The following is a 27,040-nucleotide window of genomic DNA, read 5'->3' as shown; positions in this document are numbered from 1 at the left end:
GGGCAATGCGTGCGCATCCGCACAGAAGAAGGTCAATTGCCGGTTAGCCTTAACTAAATGAAGATGGTATCTGTTCTTTCGGACATGTCCAGGGTCAGCTTAGGTTCAAAGGGCTCTGAGCACTATGGGACTCAACTGCTGTGGTCATCAGTCCCCTAGAACTTAGAACTACTTAAACCTAACTAACCTAAGGACATCACACACATCCATGCCCGAGGCAGGATTCGAACCTGCGACCGTAGCAGTCGCACAGTTCCGGACTGCGCGCCTAGAACTGCGAGACCACCGCGGCCTGCGGTCAGCTTCGGGTCTTGGTTTAGTTATCATTAAACTGAAATGGGACGATCCTATAAAAATATTGTATTGAAAGTAGACGCCGTACTGAGATTTATTAGAAAAATCCTAAGGAAACGCGTTTATACTTCACGGTCATATTACCAACAGTCAACCTGGGTAGCTTTAGAAAAGGTGAAGCATCCCCATAGTTTTTTTTTTTCAAACAGGTTACATCCCGTGACTATACTCCGTTCAGCATAAGAGTAAACCTCATGTAAACATTTCACTATGTACTGTTCCGTGTTTGCTGGATCCTCATTGATTTTCGTTTCGCATGGGGCGGAAACCAAGCTGTCCCGAGTACAGTCAAGTATGAAAATGAAGATGCGTGCGTTAGCGTTCATCAATTCAGCGATAATACAGCTTTAACGGCGCGTTTAACTTGGGCAGTCACCTGGTCCAACTAATCTGCAGTGATACGAACCGCTGCAGTAAAGACGTAAAAAAAAAAAAAAGAGACGAGCAGAGAACAATATAGCTTTGACTGTCATTCAGTTTTTAAATAGAACCAAATAATGGTAAAAAACAGGCGATACGCTTTTTAGGTGATCTAATGGAAAATAGTATCGTAATTAAAAACAAGAGTGATGAAAATTCCAGACTTTAACAATTTTTCTGCATGAGCTATGTGTGCATAAAAGCACACTCTGGGATTCACCATGTACACTCCTGGACATTGAAATAAGAACACCGTGAATTCATTGTTCCAGGAAGGGGAAACTTTATTGACACATTCCTGGGGTCAGATACATCACATGATCACACTGACAGAACCACAGGCACATAGACACAGGCAACAGAGCATGCACAATTTCGGCACTAGTACAGTGTATATCCACCTTTCGCAGCAATGCAGGCTGCTATTCTCCCATGGAGACGATCGTAGAGATGCTGGATGTAGTCCTGTGGAACGGCTTGCCATGCCATTTCCACCTGGCGCCTCAGTTGGACCAGCGTTCGTGCTGGACGTGCAGACCGCGTGAGACGACGCTTCATCCAGTCCCAAACGTGCTCAATGGGGGACAGATCCGGAGATCTTGCTGGCCAGGGTAGTTGACTTACACCTTCTAGAGCACGTTGGGTGGCACGGGATACATGCGGACGTGCATTGTCCTGTTGGAACAGCAAGTTCCCTTGCCGGTCTAGGAATGGTAGAACGATGGGTTCGATGACGGTTTGGATGTACCGTGCACTATTCAGTGTCCCCTCGACGATCACCAGAGGTGTACGGCCAGTGTAGGAGATCGCTCCCCACACCATGATGCCGGGTGTTGGCCCTGTGTGCCTCGGTCGTATGCAGTCCTGATTGTGGCGCTCACCTGCACGGCGCCAAACACGCATACGACCATCATTGGCACCAAGGCACAAGCGACTCTCATCGCTGAAGACGACACGTCTCCATTCGTCCCTCCATTCACGCCTGTCGCGACACCACTGGAGGCGGGCTGCACGATGTTGGGGCGTGAGCGGAAGACGGCCTAACGGTGTGCGGGACCGTAGCCCAGCTTCATGGAGACGGTTGCGAATGGTCCTCGCCGATACCCCAGGAGCAACAGTGTCCCTAATTTGCTGGGAAGTGGCGGTGCGGTCCCCTACGGCACTGCGTAGGATCCTACGGTCTTGGCGTGCATCCGTGCGTCGCTGCGGTCCGGTCCCAGGTCGACGGGCACGTGCACCTTCCGCTGACCACTGGCGACAACATCGATGTACTGTGGAGACCTCACGCCCCACGTGTTGAGCAATTCGGCGGTACGTCCACCCGGCCTCCCGCAGCCCACTATACGCCCTCGCTCCAAGTCCGTCAACTGCACATACGGTTCACGTCCACGCTGTCGCGGCATGCTACCAGTGTTAAAGACTGCGATGGAGCTCCGTATGCCACGGCAAACTGGCTGACACTGACGGGGCGGTGCACAAATGCTGCGCAGCTAGCGCCATTCGACGGCCAACACCGCGGTTCCTGGTGTGTCCGCTGTGCCGTGCATGTGATCATTGCTTGTACAGCCCTCTCGCAGTGTCCGTAGCAAGTATGGTGGGTCTGACACACCGGTGGCAATGTGTTCTTTTTTCTATTTCCTGGAGTGTATATAAATACTAAATCCACTGAAGGTATTACAGTCAGTCGTCTGGTAATCTCTGAATTCCTTCCATATAGGGCTCCGAGGAATAAATTTCAGTACTGCTAAGTTGATAACGAGGCGACCAGCAACAGAATCCCAAGCCAACAAAAAGTCCATCACGACAAATCCGTTAACTTGGTTCCAGATCAATTTTACTGGGATCAGATTGCAGTGTTAAGGTGACAAGTGTAAAAATGCAGCATTTGTGCAATGTGCTCGGCACCGTGAAAATTGTTTACCACGTTTCTATTACGCCTATCGCTCGGGCGCGTGTGAGACCACGTATGTCCTACAAAACAATTAGCATATTCGAACAAACATATTTGATTTCTCATTTTACTCTAAAGAATTTAATTTTGCAATGTGTTCTTAATTTTATCAATCTTTTATAAAATACCGATAATTATGAATGTGTATTTGTAATGAAAACCATAATTTTCGTGCGATATGTAATTAGAAACTAGAAGACGTGTATTACAAAAATGGTGGTTAAATATGAGTTAATTACCATATCGTCGATGAATTTCATGTTTAAATAATTCAGGTATTCAAACGGAACAAAAAAAATTGTTGACCACAAGGGTCCCCGCGTCGCCGCCCGCCAGTATACCCGATTACCAAGAAATTACACCACGCATATAATTCAATTATAGTGCGTTATACACACATCAAACAAAGATTTGTATCACCTCTTTTCCGAGAGTTCCGGAATCTTTACAGAAAATTGGAACAGAGATCAACATAAACATCATTCCCGCCCTTTTTATTGCCCATCAGAACCACACATTGCATTTCGTACCACCATACACCGAGACCTTCAGAGGTGGTGGTCCAGACTTCTGTACACACCGGTACCATTGGTTCCCAGAAGCACGTCCTCTTGCACTGATGCATGCCTGTGTTCGTCGTGGAATACTATCTACGAGTTCATCAAGGCAGTGTCGGTCCAGAATGTCCCACTCCTCAACGGCGATTCAGCGTAGATCCCTCAGAGTGGTTGGTGTGTCATGTCGCCCATAAACAGCCCTTTTCAATCTATCTCAAGCATGTGCGAAAGGGTTCACGTCTGGAGAACATGCTGGCTACTCTAATCGTTATCCTGATGGAAGTCATTCACATAAAGTGCACGATGGGGGCGCGAATTGTCGTCCATAAAGACTAATGCCTCGCCAATATGCTGCCGATATGGTTGCACTATGGGTTGGACGATGTCATTCACGGATCGTACAGCCGTTACGGCGCCTTCCATGACCACCAGCGGCGTACGTCGGCCCCTCATAATGCCACCCCAAAACAGCAGGGAACCTCAACCTTACTGCACTCGCTGGACAGTATGTCTAAGGCGTTCAGCCTGACCGAGTTGCCTCCGAACGTGTCTGGTTGAAGGCATATGCCACACTCATCGGTGAAGAGAACGTAATGCCAATCCTGAGCGGTCCATTCGGCTTGCTGTTGGGCCCATCTGTACCGCGCTGCATAGTGTCGTCGTTGCAAAGATTGACGTCGCCATGGACGTCGGGATTGAAGTTGCACATCATGCAGCGTATTGTGCACAGTTTGAGTCGTAACACGACGTCCTGTGGCTGCACGAAAAGCATTATTCAACATGGTGGCGTTGCTGTCAGGGTTCCTCCGAACCATAATCCGTAGGTAGCGGTCATCCACTGCAGAAGCAGTGTCTGAGCGAGGCATGTCATCGACAGTTCCTGTCTCTCCATGTCCGAATAACATCGTTTTGGTTCACTCATAGACGCCTGGAAACTTCCCTTGTTGAGAACTCTTCGTGGCACAAAGTAACAAAGAGGAAGCGATCGTACTGACCGTCTAGGCATGGTTGAACTACAGACAACACGACCCGTGTATCTCCTTCCTGGTGAAATGACTGGAACTGATCGGCTGTCGGGCCCCCTTCGTCTAATATGCGCTGCTCATGCATGGTTGTTTACATCGTTGAGTGGATTTAGTGACATCTCTGAACAGCGGAAGGGATTGTGTCTGTGATACAATATCCACAGTCAATGTCTATCTTCAGGAGTTCTGGGAACCGGGGTGATGCAAAGATTTTTTTATGTGTGTATTTAGTACATAGGGTTCCTTGATAAACGCCATAGCTGGTTTTTCTCTGTAACCTTGTGAAGAACATTGAGAATAACTTGTTTCCAGCCATTAATAGTGTTCCACGCGCGCTTCATTACGAAGCAGGAAGCAGTGTCATCCATTTTCACGGTATGTGTGGACAGCGTGACAATCAGACCACAGGTAAAGCTTACAGAGATTGTGACTCTACATGAGTTGTGAAATAAAAATTACATAGCTAAAGTATGATTAGGAAAAACGTTGATGGCTCTTAATACATCAGAATGTCTTAAATTTTTATTTACAGTGACATAGTAAGGTTGGACCTACTTCCAAGTACGCAACAATACCAGTGTACGAGTGCTACAGTTGCTAACCAATCATTGCGTTTGTGGTGGTTTACATCAGGTTTATTCTTATAGTGAACGAAGTATAGTTCACGTTCGTAGTCAGTAAACTCTGCTGGCCGAACCATTTCGCTGTTGCTGCTTTTCTACTGAAAACACAACAAAAGGTTCAAATGGCTCTAAGCACTATGGGACGTAACATCTGAGGTCATCAGTTCCCTAGACTTAGAACTACTTAAACCTAACTAACCTAAGGACATCACACACATCTATGCCCGAGGCAGGATTCGAACCTTCGACCGTAGCGGTCACGCCGTTCCAGATTGTAGCGCCTAGAACCGCTCGGCCACCCCGGCCCGCTTTGTACGCCGGGAAAAACTCAAACTTTCCCATCCTGATTTAGGATTCCTGTGTTTTCCATAATTACTTCTGGAAAATGCCGGGATGGTTGCTACTATAAGACCATGCATCAGTAATTCCCTTGTCCTGGTCAGACCATATATACAAGTAATTAATTGGTTGTATACAGAGTGGTCCATTGATCGTGACCGGGCCAAATATCTCACGAAATACGTGTCAAACGAAAAAACTACAAAGTACGAAACTTGTCTAGCTTGAAGGGGGAAACCAAATGGCGCTATGGTTGGCCCGCTAGATGGCGCTGCCATAGGTCAAACTGATATCAACTCAGTTTTTTTAAATAGGAACCCCCATTTTTTATTACATATTCGTGTATTACGTAAAGAAATATGAATGTTTTAGTTGAACCACCTTTTTCGCTTTGTGATAGATGGCGCTGTAATAGTCACAAACATATAAAAAAAACGCAGTTGATATCCGTTTGACCTACGACAGCGCCATCTAGCGGGCCAACCACAGCGCCATCTGGTTTCCCCCTTCAAGCTAGACGAGTTTCTTTCTTTATAGTTTTTCCGTTTGATGCTTATTTCGTGTGATATTTGACCCAGTTACTATCAATGGACCACTCTGTATATGCATCTTTTTTGTTCTGAAACTGTGATACCACGATCTGCCCAAAAAACTTGTAAAATTGTAGCGGCGAGCTACAGTACTGTGGCGCTGGAATTTCACTGTGCACCAGGATTTCAGACATTTCCCTTGAATCACACAAAAGTTAATTACATAGGTTTATCATTTTCTAGGAGATAATGAAACCTTTATGCCAATCCTCTCGTATTGCCCAATAAGCGTCCTCAGAACAAAGTCTGTGTATCTTCAGGTGAATATAATTTGCTACGTGTCTTCCCGTGTGGAACTTTGATTCCTTAGATTGATAGGGATTATAGTGGTGGTGATTACATACGTTCTTGCTTCGTGCAATAGTTCACGTTCGTAGTCAGTAAACTCTGCTGGCCGTACCATTTCGCTGTTGCTGCTTTTCTACTGAAAACACAATAAAAGAAGGTTCAAATGACTCTAAGCACTATGGGACGTAACATCTGAGGTCATCAGTCCCCTAGACTTAGAACTACTTAAACCTAACTAACCTAAGGACATCACACACATCCATGCCCGAGGCAGGATTCGAACCTGCGCCAGTAGCAGCAGCTCGGTTCCGGACTGAGGCGCCTAGAACCGCTCGGCCACAGCGGCCGGCAAAACACAACACTCCCTGCCTTTCTTTGTACTGGCGAGTCCGCCTGTCGTGTCATACAGTGGTGAATTCCCTATTGCATAGGGGAGTCTCGATGTTTTTAATCAATCATCGGAGTGTACATTTACAGAATAGCTGCGTGCTTCATGTTTTTGTGTAGCCAGTGTCACAGAGACGCCGAAAAAAATTCAAGCCTCGTACGACTTTTGAATAATTGTTATTTATATAGTTTATTGTTGGCTTGCACTAGTCTGAGTTCCTATGTACTTGCGGCGCAGAGTCGCGGAGTGAAGCGTTCGGATAGCGCCTTCGGACGTCGTAACCAGTTTATTTCTGCAGCACTGCGTCTTCCGTCTGCCGACGGCGCTGCCCGTAAGGTAATAAGTGAGGTGTGGGCTGCGGTCACCTCTACCAGCGGCAGCCGGCCTTGTGGTCCTTAACAGGAAATTGCACAAGAAACCCTTATTTACACCTACAGTTTGTCTGCAAAATACCATTTCGTAAGCTAAATTAGGGTAAACTCAAGACTTTAAAGAAAGTGCATTATTTCCAGCACATCGTAAGCCAGCTGTTCGCATTAACACATGTTGCTTATTGTACTGTTGAAGCTGCGTTCTGTCGTATTCGTTAAAATATCTTAAGGGGGGTAGGACGTCAAACGGGCCGACTTGGAGCAGGAGAGGCACCACAGGACATTTTAATTTCTACTGTCTATACTTTTACAAGTAAATTCATAAAACTTTGTCAGCATAACCAGGAAGGATTCAGGATTCACACTTGTAGCAGCGGAAGTTGAAAAACATAACAAAATGATTTTTTTACATGTGAAATTTCATCATTTTTTCACTTACTATTGGCCGCATTTGTTGCTATAGGTACACTTTTCTCCATAAGTAAGAAAGACTGTTCGATGAATTTTGCACAGCATACAAACCATGCTTACAGGTGTCTGAAACTCTAGAATCTATTTAATTTATGAAACAATGAATGAGCTGTTACGTTTTAAACTCTGTTTAGAAAAAAATTCAAATTTTATAGTTAATTATCTCAATTTTAACTACAGTTTTTAATAGATTTGGAAAGTACTAGAGTTTCATATACCTGTAAGTATGGTTTGTATGCTGTGAAAAATTCATCAAAGAATCTCTATCACTTGTGAAAAAAAATGTACCTATAGCAACAAATGCAGCCAACAGTAAGTGAAAAAATGATGAAATTTCATATCTAAAAAACGTTATTTTGTTATTTTTTTGCACTTCCACTGCTATGAATGTGAATCCTGAATCCTTCCTTATCATGCTGACAAAGTTTTGTGAAATTATTTGTAAAAGTATAGACAGTAGAAAATAAAATGTCCTGTGGTGCCTCTTCTGCTGCAAGACGGCCCGTTTGACGTCCTACCCCCCTTAACTTTCAACTGCCTATAATTTCAACACCTCAACGAACCGTTTAAAAATCAGTCGCTACATTTTACATTTGTTGTTTCACCTGCTACAAGCAACTTTACATTTCTAGAAATTTGGTTCTGTACTATCATAACAGGTCTGCCCTGCGCTGTTGGCAAGCAGGGTGTACTCAGCCCTTGTGAGTCAAACCGAGGAGTTACTTGATTGAAAAGTAGCGGCTCCGGCCTCGTAAACTGACATACGGGCGGGAGAGCGGTATGCTGACCACATGCCCCTCCCTCCATATCCCCATCCAGTGAAGCCTGTGGACTGTGGATGACACAGTGGCCGGTCGGTACCGTTGGGTCTTCATAGCCTGTTTGGGCGGAGTTTAGTTTTAGTTTTTACCATCATAAAAACACAACAAAACTGAGCGTAGTATCATGGAAGGTTATCACTCTATGATCAGAATTAGGAAGGATCACATTTAAAGCCATGCGTGTAGAATAATATTTTACGTACACTGTCATTTTAATACTTTTTATCAGGCAGGCAATAGTACATTCACCACGTTACCAATAACTGAAGCTCACGTAGAAGTGATACAAAGCGCTTGTTGTTGTTAGTGAATGGGGAACTACAGTACTGACCAGTAAAATTTCACCATAAAAGCGGCGAACAATAAACGTGACATGGGTATGAAATGTACACTGTGCAGTCACATTAATGTGCCCAAGTGTCAAAAGCCAGAATAATCACCTACGGCGGCTGCCGGTGTGTCCGAGCGGTTCTAGGCGCTTCAGTCTGGAACGGCGCGACTGCTACGATCGAAGGTTGTGATTCTGCCTCGGGCATGGCTGTGTGTGATATCCTTAGGTTAGTTAGGTTTAAGTAGTTCTAAGTTTAAGGGGTTGATGACTTCAGATATTAAGTCCCGCAGTGCTTAGAGCCATTTGAACCATAACGCATCCAATTTCTCATTCAGAATTCACATTTGAATGTTGGTTACTTTTCAGAATTGTGTTATGCCTCATTTAAGAAGGAGAAACGGGTGCTAACACGTATCGTATTTCGACACTGACAGGATCGTGACCTATCGAGACGGTGATTTATTGTTCCACGATCCTACTGCTCCTGTAGATCGGGACCCCCCACGACTGTCACACTAGTATGCAAATGAACAGTTCAGAAGGGCTACACGCAACGCCATGCGGGACTATATGGGCCACACGCGACTAGCGCACGAGAGGTCAGAAATTCTATTCGATAGGTCAGAAAGGATGGTACGTCACGTGTCTTGAGGCAGAAAATGGGCACGTCCACTGCGAGGACATCTATACCACGGTAACCGTTGTTTCACCTTCAGAAGGGCCATACACAACGCCATGCGGGACTATATGGGCCACAAGCGACTAGCGCACAAGAGGTCAGAAATTCTATTCGCTAGGTCAGAGAGGATGGTACGTCACATCTCCTAAGTCTGAAAATGGGCACGTAGATTGCGAGGACATCTATATCACGGACTGTCGACTAGGTGATCGTTGTTCCAGCTTCAGAAGGACCATACGCAAAGCCATGCTGGACTATATGGGCCACACATGACTAGCGCACGACAAGTCAGAAGTTCTAACCTCTAGGTCAGACAGGATGCTACGTCGTGTCTTGAGGCAAAAAATGGGCACATCCAGTGCGAGGACATCTATATCATGGACTGTTGACGCGATGACTGTGTAAGTAGGCTGTTTAGGTTTTCTTATTGGTAACGCCACATAGCGCTCGGTATGAAAAAATCACTGGCTGTGCCGTGTGCAGTCTGTGTTTAGTCTGCATTGTTGTCTGCCATTGTAGTGTTGGGCAGCGGCAGCTGGATGCTAACAGCGCGTAGCGTTGCGCAGTTGGAGGTGAGCCGCCAGCAGTGGTGGACGTGGGGAGAGAGATGGCGGAGTTTTGTTATTTTGAAGACTGGATGTCATGAACTATCATATATATTTTGACTATTAAGGTAAATACACTGTTTGTTCTCTATTAAAATCTTTCATTTGCTAACTATACCTATCAGTAGTTAGTGCCTTCCGTAGTTAGAATCTTTTATTTAGCTGGCAGTAGTGGTGCTCGCTGTATTGCAGTAGTTCGAGTAACGAAGATTTTTTGTGAGGTAAGTGATTTGTGAAAGGTATAGGTTAATGTTAGTCAGGGCCATTCTTTTGTAGGGATTATTGAAAGTCAGATTGCGTTGCGCTAAAAATATTGTGTGTCAGTTTAAGCACATTCGTGTATAATTGTTCAAAGAGGACGTTTCACATAGACCAGTCATGCATAATTTTTCAGAGGGGACGTTTCAACTGTTGTTCCACTTTCTCTTGCCACGGCAGCAGAGAGGGAGGCACCAACACTAGTGCGTCCAACGACAACGGTGTATACAGGAGTGGCACCCGTAGTCTTTCCAGACGAGTCTCGCTTCTGCTTACAGCATCTCGATGGATGTTTCCATGTGTAGAGGCTCGGAGGAAAATGAACGTTGCCGGACTGCATTTGTCTCGTCATATGAGCGCAGTACCGGGCGTAATTGCATAGGATGCCATTAGTACACTACACGATCACTTCTGGTTCATATAGCCGGTGATATAGAGAACAACCGTTACATTTCTTACGTTTTAAAGCCAGTGGATGTGTCCTATCTTCGAGGTCTCCGTGATGTTATCTTTCAACAAGATAATGCAAGACTGCATGTTGCCCTTGCTGTCCTGATCTACTTCGATACGTAGCGTGTTCGACTCCTCTCATGGCCAGCATGTTCTAGACACTTCTCACTCACTGAAAAGTTGTGGTCGTTCGTTGCTCAGTGACTGGAACGCCACAGTTGGCCAGCTAATACTGTCATAGGTTTTTAGCAGCGATGAAGGACGTATCTCCCGTATGTAACATCGATGCTCAGTTTGATTGGACGTCCAGTGAGGTTAGGACCGTTTCTGCTACCAGAGGTGGCAACTCCTTGTACTAACTTTCGCTCCCTGCATACCCCTAAATCAGCCGCAGATTATTCCTACTATATTGTATGCGCACAATAAGTATTTTTCGTTACTTTCTGTCTTATTTGGTATTGCTCTATTATTGGTATGCAGTGTAGCTTTTAAAATCTAGCTAACAGCGCTAAAAAAAAATGGGTCAAATGGCTCTGAGCACTATGCGACTTAACTTCTGAGGTCATCAGTCACCTAGAACGTAGAACTAATTAAACCTAACTAACCTAAGGAAATCACACACATCCATGCCCGAGGCAGGATTCGAACCTGCGACCGTAGCGGTCGCTCAGCTCCAGACTGTAGCGCCAAAACCACATGGCCACTCCGGCCGGCAACAGCGCTAAAGATCACAATTGTTAATATGTGCGGTTCCTCACATCCGTCTGCGCCAACTCCTACTCCGTCCCAGCTTTTAATAGCCCAGTAATCAATCCAGATGGGATCTTCCGGCCAATAAAGGTAACCGATAATATTCATTTCTTCAGTGACACAGTCGTTACTTTCACTGGCTTCAATTCCGTAGACAGACGTACAGTGTTTTCAACACTGGAAGAAGCAGGCATCGACAAAACCACAGAACAATTAATCGATCATATACTCACAGGGAAAACTTCGCAAGTTAAATTCTTTGGAGAATCTGATTTGATCCATTCTAAATGGTTTTTGAAAGAACGAAAAGTTCCTGAACTCTTGATAATTAATACAGGAGTTCGGCAAGGCAATGGACTCTCACAGATTCTCTTCAGTTCGAATTTAGACAGGTCATGAGAGAGTGGCTTAAACGACAAGAGCAGAAAGACAGAGAAAGAATCCATCTGAGACGAGGACCAGGTCAAGGCGAAATGTATCGCTTTTGCTGACGAAATTGCAATTATTTCCAAGGAAAAAACATACATAAAGATAGTGACAGAGATATTCTACAGAATTGCAGATAAAACCGGATTGTAAACATAGTATGAAAAAACGGAATACATTGAACATAAAGGCAACGGAGAGAGAGAAACACAAACACAAGATGGATACATGGAAAGAATTGACAAGTTTAAATGTTTGCGACAGTAGGTACAATCAAACGGATTAAGTAACATCACTAGTACAGAAAGGAATAGAAAAGGGAATTAGCATACGAACTCAACCAAAAACGATGTAATAAAATACCAATATTGTTCCAGGCAAAAATTAAACACTACGCATGAGCAATTAAAGTGGAAGCACTATAAGGATCTGAATGCCTCACACTGAAGAAAGAGGTGAACAAGAAGAACTAAAAAGCAAAGAAAGGAAAATACTCAGAAAAATTTTAGTACTACCGAACAAGAAACATAACTGCTGCACAAAGAGGAGAATTGAAGATCTACACAAAAGCACAGGAACATAAAATTAAAGTTTTACCGTCATATTCGTAGAATGAATGACAATTGGCTAACCAAGAAAATTTTCAATTGGATTTCCACATTAACTAGAAGAGGCAAGAAAGGATTGAGAAAACTTAACATCACAGAAGAGGGAAAATTTTAGGCTACCTATAAGCACTGCAAAATTTCCTACCCAACAACACAGGCCGTAGGCTAGGAGAGTGATGTCAAATGAACAGAGGCTGACCATCATCTAACGCATGAAGAAGTTCTCCAGAGAAAAGGGTTGTAACATATTCTTAGTCTCTAATCGATGTAGAATTGGCCAAATTCTGTAATAATAATAATAATAATAATTATTATTATAATGATACCAGATTTTTTATAATCCATAAATATTTTTCAAACTGTAATTTTTGACGAATTTCGACATAAATGTGAAATTACTATCAATAGAGACAATGGATTCCCATGAAGATGCTTAAAACGTGGGGGCTCTCAGATAACAGTCTCCTTATTCGCGGGCTAACGTTGCTAGGTTGTAACGATTTAGAAGGTGGGGCAGTCTGGTGCGCCACTTTCGACTTGGAAACGTCGTTAAAATTGCTACTGTGCATTTGGAGAGGAACTTACATCAAAGACATGAATTTGAGCAGTTGTAGATCGTTTTCTACAAAAAATAGAATTATAGCATTTCATTGTCCAGTTTCTGTGTTGTGTCCATTGAAGAGGTACAGCTTTGGTTTGCTTTGAGCAAAGGGCTTTTGCGAGATATCCGACTCCAGATATCAGCTGTTAGGATCTTCCTACGATCACTGCTGTTGCACCGTGTTACATGGCTGTGGGTGGCACACCATTCCTTGTAAACACATTGAAGTATTCACATTGATACACCAAAAAATCGGGTAACTTCATTGACAGTGCGATCATTGACACTCCCGAACACGATAAATCCTTTCTGCCATAGAATAGCACTAGCCTTTTACATTTTTAAATAACTTACTTGCAAAACTATTATTCACTAGGAATAACTCGAATTAGATCGCACTGTTTCAAACAGATTGCCCTTGTATTCTGGAGGGTGACGACTCCAATTTTCTTCCGGCCATCCTGATTTAAGTTTCCCACGGTTTCCCTTTATTACCTTAGGCAGATTCCGGGATCATTGCTGCTTTAAGGCCCCGTCCTGCTACCTATCACATCGTTGTCGGACTAGACCAATAAGTATGTAAATGTATAGATGAATTATGATATTTTCTTGTCCTTAAATTGTAATATCACAACATGTCCACAGCTTTGTAAAAGTTACCTACTACTAGTACTTTTACTATTACTACTACTATACTACTACTACTACCACCACATTCTGTTACGTCTTGACGTAAAACCGTTTTCTTCGCTGATTTCATGCAGCCAGCTGGCATGTAAACACGAATTGACTGTCATGACGTACGTCACGAGTGGACTGTCAGTGACCTCCTGCAACCATCTACAGCGCCCCTAACCAGCCAGTGTGCTCTTTAGTAATGATAGCTACTTTTCCTTTCGCCTGGTGAGCTTACCAGAACGAATCTTCCACTCAGCAGCAGATCTTGTGCTGTTTTTCAAGTTCCTGGTAGATTAAACCGGTTTCGAATAGGGGTTTGAACCCAGAACATTGCCTTGCTGTTACTGGCAGCTTGTTCGTGGCGGATGTGTGAGCCACTGTGTCTTTGGGAGAGTGCTGACGTGCGCTTCCTTCTGTTGCAGTGGTGGTCCGGGTCGACGGGCGGCCGTACAGCGTGCAGCTCTGCGACACAGCGGGCCTGGTGAGTACTTCTGCACACTCAGTTTGACGATACATCGCGGTCACATCTGTCACAATGGACGGGTAAACACCCTCACTGGTAAACGGTTTCATCATCAACAGGCATTTCTACAAGTGGCACATGTCGTGGGTACTCACATTAACTAGATTTGAAAGAAGAATGGTATTTTCAGTGGCATTGTGGTTCGTGTCTACATGATATACTTAAAACGACTAAGCGGAAACTAGACATAGTTAATAAAACCATTATAGCTACTGGACTGACATTCTTCCTCTAAATTCCTATAGTGGCAGTTCTGAGGTCCACCATTAAGAAAAATTATGAAGTAGGTTAGTTTCCAGCGCAATAAAACTTTGATGAGGACATACCGAGGACTGAATCACACTGGAAGAAATTTCTACAGGTTTTTTTTTTTTTAATCTGTTGAGGCCTGCCTTGACTTCTTGTTCTGTAGCAATCTCTTCATCTCAGTGTATTCAATTATTTACTGGATGTATTCCAATCTCTGCCTTCCCCTACGGTTGGCACCTTCCACAGTTCTGTCTAGTACCATTCCCCGTGAGTGCATTCAGATATTAGCTAGTACCCCCCGCCCCCGCTATCTGATTCCATTATTACCAACTTCAGCACCTGACTAAACTGTAAAACGAAAGACTTTTCTTGGAACACTTTTGTTTTTAAAATGATGAAAGATGAATGATATTTAGTTTGTGTGTGTGTTTATGAGGAGGGGAGGGAAGGAGGAAGAATGAATGACGAAGGAATTCGTGGTGCATCGCAAGGGATTCCCACAATTCCTCTGATAAGAAAGCTAGCTATCCACAGTGAGGGTAGACACGTGTTACAAAACATGCTTCCCCTGCATTACTCCTCTCCATTGCGGCACTTCCCTGACCTGCACGCTGCAACCCCATTTGGAATCAACCAAGTTCAAATGGGTGCATTATACTTACTGCTGATAAATCACTCGATTGCTGCACTTCTCATTTTTGAACTGAAAGAAATTGGAAGACTTCGGGCTGCTAATGCCTTATGTCACAATAATAATAACATTACTCTGTAAAGAACTGTAGTAGCCCTTGTGTAGTTACTTCTGTGTCGTGCTGTCAATTAATTAAGTTATCTGTTTCGAAGCGAGTAATCTGGACTACTGCAAGTACTATCTACAACTTGGAGAAGACATTTTCTAGAGGTATTTAGCATTTGTTACGTTTATGTCTCAGTTTTATCATCAGCGATGTACAGGACAAAGCACGAAATACGTGGACTATGTGAGGGACCTATAACTTCCACCGCATTAATGCTGTTAATCAAGAAAAAGTAATTCATAAATTATATAATCAGCATCAGAATCTTAAAAATTTTAATAGTAACGACCTTTTGAAAATAATTTAGTTTCGTGGCTGAAACAGGATCGAATCGTTTAGTTTCACTTTATCCCTCAGGGGGTAAATACCCCCAGATTGGGGAGCACTTATCTAGTATCATGAAAGCTATTCTTGATGTCTCAACACATGCCCAGTGATCTTGTCACTTCCTACAGTTAATATTTTCCATGTATTCCTTCCCTCGCATATTCTATAGAAACCTTCCTCGTCTCTTACCTTATTAGTCCACACAATTTGCAACATGTTCTCTATAATACCACACTCATATCGAAGGCTCCGATTCTCGTTTCCGGTTTTCCAACAGCCTATGATTTCCCACCATACAATACAGTGCTTCAGATGTACAGTCTAAGAAATTTATTCCTCAGGTGAAGGTTTGATACTGGCAGACTACTTCTGGAGAGTAATGTCCTCCTTGCCTGTGCTAGCCTGCTTTTTATGTCCTTGCTTCGCCGACGCATGCGTAATTTTGCCTCTCAGGTAGCAGAATTACTTCGCTTCATCTTCTTCGTGATGGCCAGTTTAGATGGTAAGTTTATAGTGTAATCTGACTTCTGCTTCTCCTCATCATTTTCTTCATTCTTTGGTCTCCTCTCAACCCACATTCAGTGTTCACGAGACTGTTTATTCCATTCAGTAGCTCTTGCAGCTCTTCCTACCTTTCTCTGAGGATAGCAATGTCATTCTTAAACCGAGCAGTTTATTCTTCACATCTTAGGTTTAACCTTATTTACGAAAAAATTCACCAGATGATTATTTCTTATTCATAGCTGCGATGTCAGGAATAATTTGTGTTGTTCGCATTAGTTTACCTTTTTTACAAAAATGTTGGGAAAAAGAGTGGTCTTATCACATTTCCTTAGGGCACTGCAGATAAGTTCGTTCGTGATGATTGGTCTGTGTGCAGTATAAGATATTAGCTTCTATAAAACAAATATTTTCAAATATATACCTTATTTCTTTCTATAGTTATTAGTCGCATTGTAGTACAGTAGCGATCATTTATATTTTTGTGGTCAGATATACGAAGACAAGTTCGTGTCTCAAGGATTATGTTTCGATAGCTCATAGACCTACACTTATTTTTCGACATTAGTCTCCTTCGGGTCCCTGTTCTTTGACCAAAGTTTTCCCATCGAGTGGGTTTCAACCGCAACATGATTCTGAAAGTTCTGCAGAACACCTGCCTACTGCTGCCATGACTCTTCACTAGATTCTGAGCCGTTCTCGAGCACTAATTCGTTTAGACATGGCAGCACGAGGAAATTAGGGGGTGCAAATGTGATCAGTGAGTTGAATGACCAACGTTTCGCACTTCACGTCAGTACACTTCGACCACTACAATGAGTGGATGGAATCACTGGCGCCATTCTGGAATATCTGCCTAAATTTAAACATCTGACTGCTATAACCTCTTTATTGTTTTGAATACTTTACCGAGACACGAATTTTATGTAGGAAAACTGAAACCAAAGGGTGTCCAAATCGCATTAATAAAGAAGATACCCCAACTATTTGTTGTTCGATCTCTAAAATCACTCATCTCGGAAGCACCTTAGTGAGCAGGCGTATCGTCCTGAAGAAATATAGCTTTTCTTCTTTCATGAGCCTAGCCTCTTGTCATGCTTCTATTTTTTATGTAATCTATCCAGAAGACCAGCATATTATGTACCAAATACTGTTTTACTCTTTTCAAGGTAATCAGTAAGAGATAACGCTACCAAATCCAAAGAAAACTCAGCTTAGCTTTTCCGCTAGATGAAACCAACTTCGCCTCTTTTGCTGCGAACATCTGCCTCTGCTCACTGCGTTTATTCGTGGTTCGTTCCTGGCCCCAAGTCTTCCACCAGGGTATTATCCAAAATACAAATCGGCGTAGACTAAGAGTGATATTTTTGCTGACGATTTTATTTTATTAACTGCCATGATCAGCATTCTTCAAACTATAGTGGCTATACTACACAAAATTTTCTGATAGTTCATTGTTCGTGTAAAATGTAGCGTACTCTTACTTGTTATGTGATCATTGCGTGAGCTATTGCGCACAGATATCTTCACAGAATGTCCAATATCGTATTGTGCACTTTCTCGATGTTCTGAAGTGTGGGAAGTTCTTCACGTTATTCAGCCACGCATTTCATAACTGTTGAAAACGAAGGAGCATGCTCTTTATAAAGCTTCACCAAGTTTGAATGAATTTCTGTTGATGATGAATCATCCAAACCAACGATAAAACTGGCTTACAGCCAGAAGAAAACAAAACATCATTGATGTGATTTCGTAGACTTTCCCGGCGTAATAACTGCTGATATTCTTCACGGGTTTGCAGCCGGATCATTTCGTCCTCCAGACACAATATTTCGGCGGACCAGCTGGCCGCCATCCTCAGGTGAGTTAATGCTGGTGCACTGCCTCGCCGGAACTGAGTTCCAGCCACAACGACGGAAACCTTTATACACCACAAACCGTTCACCGCGCGTGCGCGAGAAGATAGCGCCTCCTGGCGGTAAGAAGACACGCAGCGCGCCGGTGGAGAAAGACGGCGGAAACGATAAATCGCATCAGGAAGGATCCAAAGATCGAAAAGAAGAACGTTTTTGTTTAATGTCCGACAACATCGGATTCCATATTTTGCTTAGAGGAAAACCTCTATCCCTGTTAATAATATTGCTTGCTAATCTGATTTCAATAGATTCTTTAAGAATACATTCCCAATAGCGAGAAGCAGGAGAGATCAATTGTGTCCTGTCGTACATCATTCTGTGTCCCTCGTTAAGGCAATGTTCCGCCACTGCAGATTTCTCGGGCTGGAGCAACCGAGTGTGCCGATGATGTTCCACACACCGGTCCTTAATCGTTCGAATAGTCTGACCAATGTACTTCTTTCCACAGTGACACGGGATTTCATATACACCGGGTTTCCTCAAACCCAAATTATCCTTAACTGAGCCGAGAAGGGCTCTAGTCTTGGCCACCGGCGTAAAAACACTTTTAATATCATATCTCCTTAGAATTCTTGAAATTTTAGATGATATACTTCCCGCAAAGGGTAAATAAGCAACAGCTACAAAAGTATCCTCTATAGGCTCGCGTGACGGACCAAACTGAAGAGCACGGCATATTTGTTGTTCCGTATATCCATTCTGTTTGAAAACAGTTTTCAAATGGTCAAGTTCTTCTTTCAAATGTTCCTCGTCAGAAATGGCATAAGCTCTTTTTACCAAAGTCCGCAAAACTCCACTACGTTGGTGTGGTGGATGACAGCTGGTCGCATGAAGATAACGGTCAGTATGAGTAGGTTTCCGATACACACTGTGTCCGAAAGTCCCATCGTCCTTTCTTTCAACCAAAACATCAAGAAATGGAAGTTTGCCATCACTTTCAATTTCCATGGTAAACTGAATGCTCGGATGTAGACAATTAAAGTGATCCAAAAAACGATTCAAGGCATCAATTCCATGCGGCCAAACCATAAAAATGTCATCAACATATCTGAAAAAACACTTAGGTTTAAGAAACGAAGTTTTGAGTGCCATGTCCTCAAAGTCTTCCATAAAAAGGTTAGCGACTATGGGGGAGAGGGGACTCCCCATAGCCACTCCGTCAGTTTGCTCAAAATATACATCATTAAAAAGGAAATACGTCGAAGTCAACACATGACGACATAACTTGGTGGTTTCTTCATCTAATTTCTCACTGATTAGTGACAGGGACTCTTCAAGAGGAACCCGAGTAAAAAGAGAAATAACATCAAAGCTGACAAGCAAGTCAGAAGGACCAGAGTATAATGATTTTAATCGTCGAATGAAGTCAGACGAATTAGATATGTGATGTTCACATTTTCCCACATATGGCCTGAGGACCGAAGCTAAATATTTGGCCAAATTATAGGTAGGGGCGCCCAAGTTGCTGACAATGGGACGCAGAGGAATACCACTCTTATGTATTTTGGGTAAACCATACAATCTCGGAGGAACCGCCGCACCAGGATGAAGTTTCTTGATGACATCACTAGGTAAAGAGCTCTTCTTTAAAAGTGAGAGAGTCTTTCGTTTTATACAATCCGTGGGATCATTTTTGATTTTCCGATAGGCCGATTCCTGTAGCAAAAGATCGTCTGGAGGACGAAATGATCCGGCTGCAAACCCGTGAAGAATATCAGCAGTTATTACGCCGGGAAAGTCTACGAAATCACATCCAAAACCTCTACGGGGAGGAGATGGTGAGTCTTGTTAGAAAGTTGGATAATTTTCGCAAGAAGAAAGGGAAGTTACTGAGTGCACTTGTGTTTTTATTGAGATGTCGGGACGAGGGTATTATCCCTAAATTCGCCAGAATTAATCATTATATTGACACAAAAGCGGCCAACAAAATCAAGAAGCGGGCCAGTCGTGCATTGGTACGGGAACGTATTCGCTTTACGCGTCGACGATTGGATTTTATATCCAAAGATTTATTTTATTTGCATCTGGAAATATCTTCGAGACTGTCTGCCACATCGTGGGAATGGGTGGATAGCGCTTCATGGGCTTTTTCGGACTCGGTGCAGAAAATTGCTGCTGGTAAACAGTCATCTAAGTTCCAACGTCTCTCTGTTTCTCCTATTATGTCTGGTGACGACACCCGTCAACGGGTGGTTATTAATCTTACGACTCAGGAATTTGATGATGCTACATTATCTGTTTTGAAAAAAAAGGGTTAAATTTCGCACCTACTCCCAAGAGGACTCCTATTACGGATTTTATTTGTGCTGTAGAACAAGCTGTGGCCCGCCTTCCTGAGGACAGGGCAGAAGAGATCAGGCAGGAGGTTGCCTATAAACTTCGTCGAACTCCACCTCCAAGGAATAATATTCCATCTTGTGAAAGGGCTGCTATTCGGTCTCTGAGAGAAAATCGGGATCTAATCATTCTTCCGGCTGATAAAGGCAATGCCACGGTTATTCTCGCACGTGAGGATTATGTTGCCAAAATGGATCTTTTGCTACAGGAATCGGCCTATCGGAAAATCAAAAATGATCCCACGGATTGTATAAAACGAAAGACTCTCTCACTTTTAAAGAAGAGCTCTTTACCTAGTGATGTCATCAAGAAACTTCATCCTGGTGCGGCGGTTCCTCCGAGATTGTATGGTTTACCCAAAATACATAAGAGTGGTATTCCTCTGCGTCCCATTGTCAGCAACTTGGGCGCCCCTACCTATAATTTGGCCAAATATTTAGCTTCGGTCCTCAGGCCATATGTGGGAAAATGTGAACATCACATATCTAATTCGTCTGACTTCATTCGACGATTAAAATCATTATACTCTGGTCCTTCTGACTTGCTTGTCAGCTTTGATGTTATTTCTCTTTTTACTCGGGTTCCTCTTGAAGAGTCCCTGTCACTAATCAGTGAGAAATTAGATGAAGAAACCACCAAGTTATGTCGTCATGTGTTGACTTCGACGTATTTCCTTTTTAATGATGTATATTTTGAGCAAACTGACGGAGTGGCTATGGGGAGTCCCCTCTCCCCCATAGTCGCTAACCTTTTTATGGAAGACTTTGAGGACATGGCACTCAAAACTTCGTTTCTTAAACCTAAGTGTTTTTTCAGATATGTTGATGACATTTTTATGGTTTGGCCGCATGGAATTGATGCCTTGAATCGTTTTTTGGATCACTTTAATTGTCTACATCCGAGCATTCAGTTTACCATGGAAATTGAAAGTGATGGCAAACTTCCATTTCTTGATGTTTTGGTTGAAAGAAAGGACGATGGGACTTTCGGACACAGTGTGTATCGGAAACCTACTCATACTGACCGTTATCTTCATGCGACCAGCTGTCATCCACCACACCAACGTAGTGGAGTTTTGCGGACTTTGGTAAAAAGAGCTTATGCCATTTCTGACGAGGAACATTTGAAAGAAGAACTTGACCATTTGAAAACTGTTTTCAAACAGAATGGATATACGGAACAACAAATATGCCGTGCTCTTCAGTTTGGTCCGTCACGCGAGCCTATAGAGGATACTTTTGTAGCTGTTGCTTATTTACCCTTTGCGGGAAGTATATCATCTAAAATTTCAAGAATTCTAAGGAGATATGATATTAAAAGTGTTTTTACGCCGGTGGCCAAGACTAGAGCCCTTCTCGGCTCAGTTAAGGATAATTTGGGTTTGAGGAAACCCGGTGTATATGAAATCCCGTGTCACTGTGGAAAGAAGTACATTGGTCAGACTATTCGAACGATTAAGGACCGGTGTGTGGAACATCATCGGCACACTCGGTTGCTCCAGCCCGAGAAATCTGCAGTGGCGGAACATTGCCTTAACGAGGGACACAGAATGATGTACGACAGGACACAATTGATCTCTCCTGCTTCTCGCTATTGGGAATGTATTCTTAAAGAATCTATTGAAATCAGATTAGCAAGCAATATTATTAACAGGGATAGAGGTTTTCCTCTAAGCAAAATATGGAATCCGATGTTGTCGGACATTAAACAAAAACGTTCTTCTTTTCGATCTTTGGATCCTTCCTGATGCGATTTATCGTTTCCGCCGTCTTTCTCCACCGGCGCGCTGCGTGTCTTCTTACCGCCAGGAGGCGCTATCTTCTCGCGCACGCGCGGTGAACGGTTTGTGGTGTATAAAGGTTTCCGTCGTTGTGGCTGGAACTCAGTTCCGGCGAGGCAGTGCACCAGCATTAACTCACCTGAGGATGGCGGCCAGCTGGTCCGCCGAAATATTGTGTCTGGAGGACGAAATGATCCGGCTGCAAACCCGTGAAGAATATCAAAACATCATTGATATTAATAACATCTGTGTGCTTTTCCAAAGTTCTCATTTTGCCGTAGTACTGTGAATCTAAGTGCTGCCATTTAGTTTCTCATACCGCAATTGTGGACGTCTCTTTTCTTTTCGTCAGGATTATATAAGCCCTGTATGGATTGCTTTTTTAAATGGCAGACATCGCTGATTGATATCTCAAGACCTCGATAGTATGTTTGATTGTCAGCGGTCGGAATTATCTAAGAGGATGCGCAACTTATCTTATATTCAGCAGTTTATAACGTATTGGAAATAGAGGAGAGCAAAACAACGTGTAGATTTGGACGCAAACACCTCTAAAAGAATAAGTACGGAGTCATAAAACTACGACTTGTGTGAAACACAGATTGCTTTATTCGTTAATGACATCTTACAAACAACAGATGAAGAGATATATCTCGTCTTCTTAGATTTACATAAGGCGTTCAACACTGTACTGTAGACTGCTAACCAAGATACGGTTTTACGTAGTATCTTAGTAAACATGTCAATCGTTTGAGGAATATTTGACAGGCAGAATGTAGTACATTATTCGTGGCGGTGAATGTACCGCAGAACTAAAGTAACAACGAGCCTGCCCCAAGGAAGCTTAATGAGGCCTCTAATTTTTTCAGTATACGCAAGTAATTCATTAAACAGAACCAGCAGCACTAAAAGATTGTTTGATGACGACGCTGTTGACTACAGGAAAATCATGATCATAATGAGCTGCAGATAGACTTGGTCAATATTTTCTATTGATATAACGAATATTAGCTCTCTGTAAACGTGGATGAATATAAGGTAATGCCTGTAGTAAAGGGAAATAACCGATGCTCCTCTTGTGTTGGAACGATTGGGGACGCGTACCCTTAAACTTTACTGCTATCCGCAGAGTAACTTCTTTACCATATTGGATAACTTAAAGAAGATGGGCAACGATATATTTCACGGACGTAAATCTGATTTATTTCACTTTTCAGGCATTGGTAATGGCAATGTGAACGATGCCAGTGCAATCTGTTGTGGGAAAAGCGATAAATCTGAAGCAGGCAGCCATTCTCGACAACTGAATCGCTGGCAGCTAGTCAAGATTTTACTTTCTTGTACTGTGAGAGAAATGATTCACGAGGCACGACATACTCGCTTATTTGCATACTGTTCCCTTCTTGTTGGTTGTATGCGTGATTTTATGGTATGTCTCATCTTTCAATGCAATTTAACATAGAGATTAAGGTAAGATGAGTGTATTTATGAAAATTGTTGACGAATACCGAACATTGCTTCTGTCGTATACAACAGAAAAACGGTGGTCAGACTACGAAACAAAGATGGATGGAGAATACTCGAAGAACCTTAATGTAGTTCAGTTTGCTTTAATTACGTAAGTGACCTCTGTTAATGTAAACGAATCAGTAATCACTGATACGTAAAGCAGCTGCTGTTACGTGTAATTACGTGCTTTTTAACGGAGAAAAAGTTTCGTGACGAAAAGGTAACTTCGGGCGTAATCGAAGAAAGAGTTACTGTACTATTACTGTTCAACATACAGAGCGAATGACTTAAAACTTGATGCGGAAATATTGCAGAATTAGTAAGTGCTTTTGATGTGCGTTTTTCGCGGAATCGATTGGTAGTCATGAGTTCTTATTGTTAGTCAATAAACGGATTGTAATAATACTTAGAAAGTGTATTTTTTGTGCAAATATTCACTTTTTTAAATAGAACAATGTATGTTGATAGTAACAAACGAAAAATAGGGTTGCTTAGAATGTCAGTGGTGGTGGTTACAGAATTCCAATGCGAGTCTTTTATGAGATATCATATTTTCAAAAGTGTCCACACCGACATTTGTTTTCGATATTCAACCTGCATAGTTGCTAAGTACGATGTTGTTAAGTTTGCTTACAGTTTGCTTGTATATTCCTTGAGTGCGTTGCGACTTTATAGGCAGTGTGTAACTGTCCAAGCAGTACGTCGTGAGTGGACGGTGGCATTTACCACTGCAGAAAACGTTGACATGCTCATGGTGTATGGAGAATGTAGGAAGAATGCAGTTAGTTCTTGTACGTTGTATGCGGCAAGATATCCCAATAGACGTCAACCATCTCGGCAGTTATTTATCAACTTCTTGAAACAATTACGTGAAAGTGGTAGTGTAACATCTACACAATGTAACAGAAGGAAACAAGTGACCACAGATGAGGGGGAAATTAATCTTCTTGCTGATGTTGCAGTGGATTAGCACGTTAACTCCTGCACAATAGCACGAGGAAGTGGCATGAGTCAGGCATCCTCCATCGACATAGTTTCATTACTATCACGTCTCTCTCCACCAAGAGTTTGGTCTAGCGGTTCTATGCGCTCAGTCCGGAACCGCGCGACTGCTACGGTCGCAGGTTCGAATCCTGCCTCGGGCATGGATGTGTGTGATGTCCTTAGGTTAGTTAGGTTTAAGTAGTTCTAAGTTCTAGGGGACTGATGACCACAGATGTTATGTCCCATAGTGCTCAGAGCCATTTAAACCATTTTAAACCAAGAGTTGCATGGAAGCGATTTTGACAATTGTGTTATATTCTGTCTCTACAAGGGCATTAAGACAAGATGCTTCAAATGGATCAAGTACCGTATCTACTTTAGTGACGAAGCCATATTTACCAATCATGACGAAGTAAACCGTCGAAACATGCACTACTGGTCTGTTGACACACCCCGTTGGCTTCTTCAGGAGGAACTGCATGCAGTCCATGGAGTGTAAACTTGTGGTGTGGAATAGTTAATCATCAGCTCGTAGCCCCATTTTTCATAGACGGAACAATGAACTCGCACTAGTATCGCAGCCTCCTAACAGATCGTCCCCCACAGATACTAGAAAACGTTCCTCTACAAACTAGGAGGAGCCTGTGGTACCAACATGATGGCTATCCAGCCCATAGCGCACGAAGCATGTCTTCATGAACTGTTTTCAAAACGTCGGATTGGTCTCAGAGAACCTGTACCTTGACCGACCCGTAACCCGGATTTGACACCAGTAGACTTTTTTCTGTGAGGAATCCTGAAAGGCACTGTCTACAAGGACATACCAACAAAGCCCGATGATATGCAGCGACATATTACTTCACCCAGTCCGGACGTCTGCGTTGAAAAGCTGGCGCGTGTGCAGCAGTCGTTCCGTGTGTTGCCGCTGCCAGTGGTCATTTTGAACACAACCTTTGACGGTCACTCGTCTCGCTACTGGTGAGAATCTGCATTCGTTTGTTCTCTAATGGTTCAATTGGCTCTGAGCACTATGGTACATCTATCGTCATCAGTCCCCTAGAACTTAGAACTACTTAAACCTAACTAACCTGAGGACATCACATAACACCCAGTCATCACGAGGCAGAGAAAGTTCTTTAATGTGTACTACCGCAGGTATTGTACAAATGTCGGAGTGTAAACTTTTCAGAATACTATATTTCGTAAACGACTCGATCTAGACGGTGCAACAAACATCACTGACACTCTAATTTACCCTACTTTTAATTTGTTGATGTCAGTAGGCACTGTTCCATTAAAAACGAGTATGTTTGCGCAAAAATGTACTTTCTAAATGTTATTACAATTTGTTGGTTGGCTAACAATAGGCCAGGCGTGGTGGGGGGGGGGGGGGAGGGGAGGGGCGAGCGGTTATAGCCCCAACAGTCTGGAACCGCGCGACCGCTACGGTCGCAGGTTCGAATCCTGCTTCGGGCATGGATGTGTGTGATGTCCTTAGGTTAGTTAGGTTTAAGTAGTCCTAAGTTCTAGGGAACTGATGACCTTAGAAGTTAAGTCCCATAGTACTCAGAGCCATTTGAACCATTTGGCTAACAATGCGAATTCCTGACTAACAATCCATTCTACAAAAACAACATATCAATAGCACTTACCATTTTCGCAATATTTCCGGTGCAAGTTTTAGGTGACTCAGGAGATATATATATATATATATATATATATATATATATATATATATATATATATATATAAATGGACTAATGGGTCACGTCAGAAAGTCTATGATGCTTTTGCCGTAGATACTTTTGTATACAGAGAAGTAACAACGCTGGAAAATTGTAGCGAAATGTTTGAGGATGTGTAGAGCTCGGCGCTTGATGCAGGGATTAGTAGCTAGCTCACAGCATAAGGAATCAAAACGTATTTCGCATAAGTATTCGTAAATACCTGAATACACGTCTGCCGAACAAGCACTGGAAACTGTGACATCATTAAATATCTGGCAGTATGGTACGGAGCGAGTTACATTGAAACGATCGCGTAAAAACAAATCGCAGAATAAACACTGATACCAGACTGAGATTCATTGGAAGAATGCTTACGCAGAAGGTAGCTTACAAAACCCAAGTTCGACCGATAACTGAAGGTTGTATTTGTCAAACGTTTTAAGTGTCAAATCTCACGTTCCTTTCAAGGATCAAATACCAATGTATCTCTTTTTGTACGTAACTTATATGTACCCAAAAACGAGAAGGTCTTCTGATGCTACAGAGTTATGCAACCCAAGTTATCATTGCAAAAAATGAGACAAATTAGAAAAGAAATTGTAGTCAACAAGCAACAAGTTTGCGAAATATAGATGCGGAAGTAGCATAGACGTAGATGTATGTGTAACAACCAGGAAGAAATGGCTCTGAGTACTATGGGACTTAATATCTCAGGTCATCAGTCGCCTAGAACTTAGAACTACTTAAACCTAGCTAACTTAAGGACTTCACACACATCCATGCCTGAGGCAGGATTTGATCTGCTA

General features: G+C 42.9%; 1 protein-coding gene across 1 annotated transcript in view; it reads left to right on the top strand.

Moving 5' to 3' along the window:
- The window catches only part of LOC126284678 (cell division control protein 42 homolog), a 258,647-nt gene that overhangs the window by 67,888 nt on the left and 163,719 nt on the right, over positions 1 to 27,040 (top strand). Inside the window, exon 2 of the mRNA XM_049983798.1 lies at positions 14,007 to 14,065. Coding sequence (XP_049839755.1) covers positions 14,007 to 14,065 — 59 coding nt within the window. The remainder of the gene's footprint in view (positions 1 to 14,006; positions 14,066 to 27,040) is intronic.

The sequence above is a fragment of the Schistocerca gregaria genome, chromosome 8, assembly GCF_023897955.1.
Source record: "Schistocerca gregaria isolate iqSchGreg1 chromosome 8, iqSchGreg1.2, whole genome shotgun sequence".
In the NCBI taxonomy this organism is placed as follows: Eukaryota; Metazoa; Arthropoda; class Insecta; order Orthoptera; family Acrididae; genus Schistocerca; species Schistocerca gregaria.
Note: the sequence above shows the minus strand (reverse complement) of the source record. Positions and strands in the feature narration are given on the sequence as shown.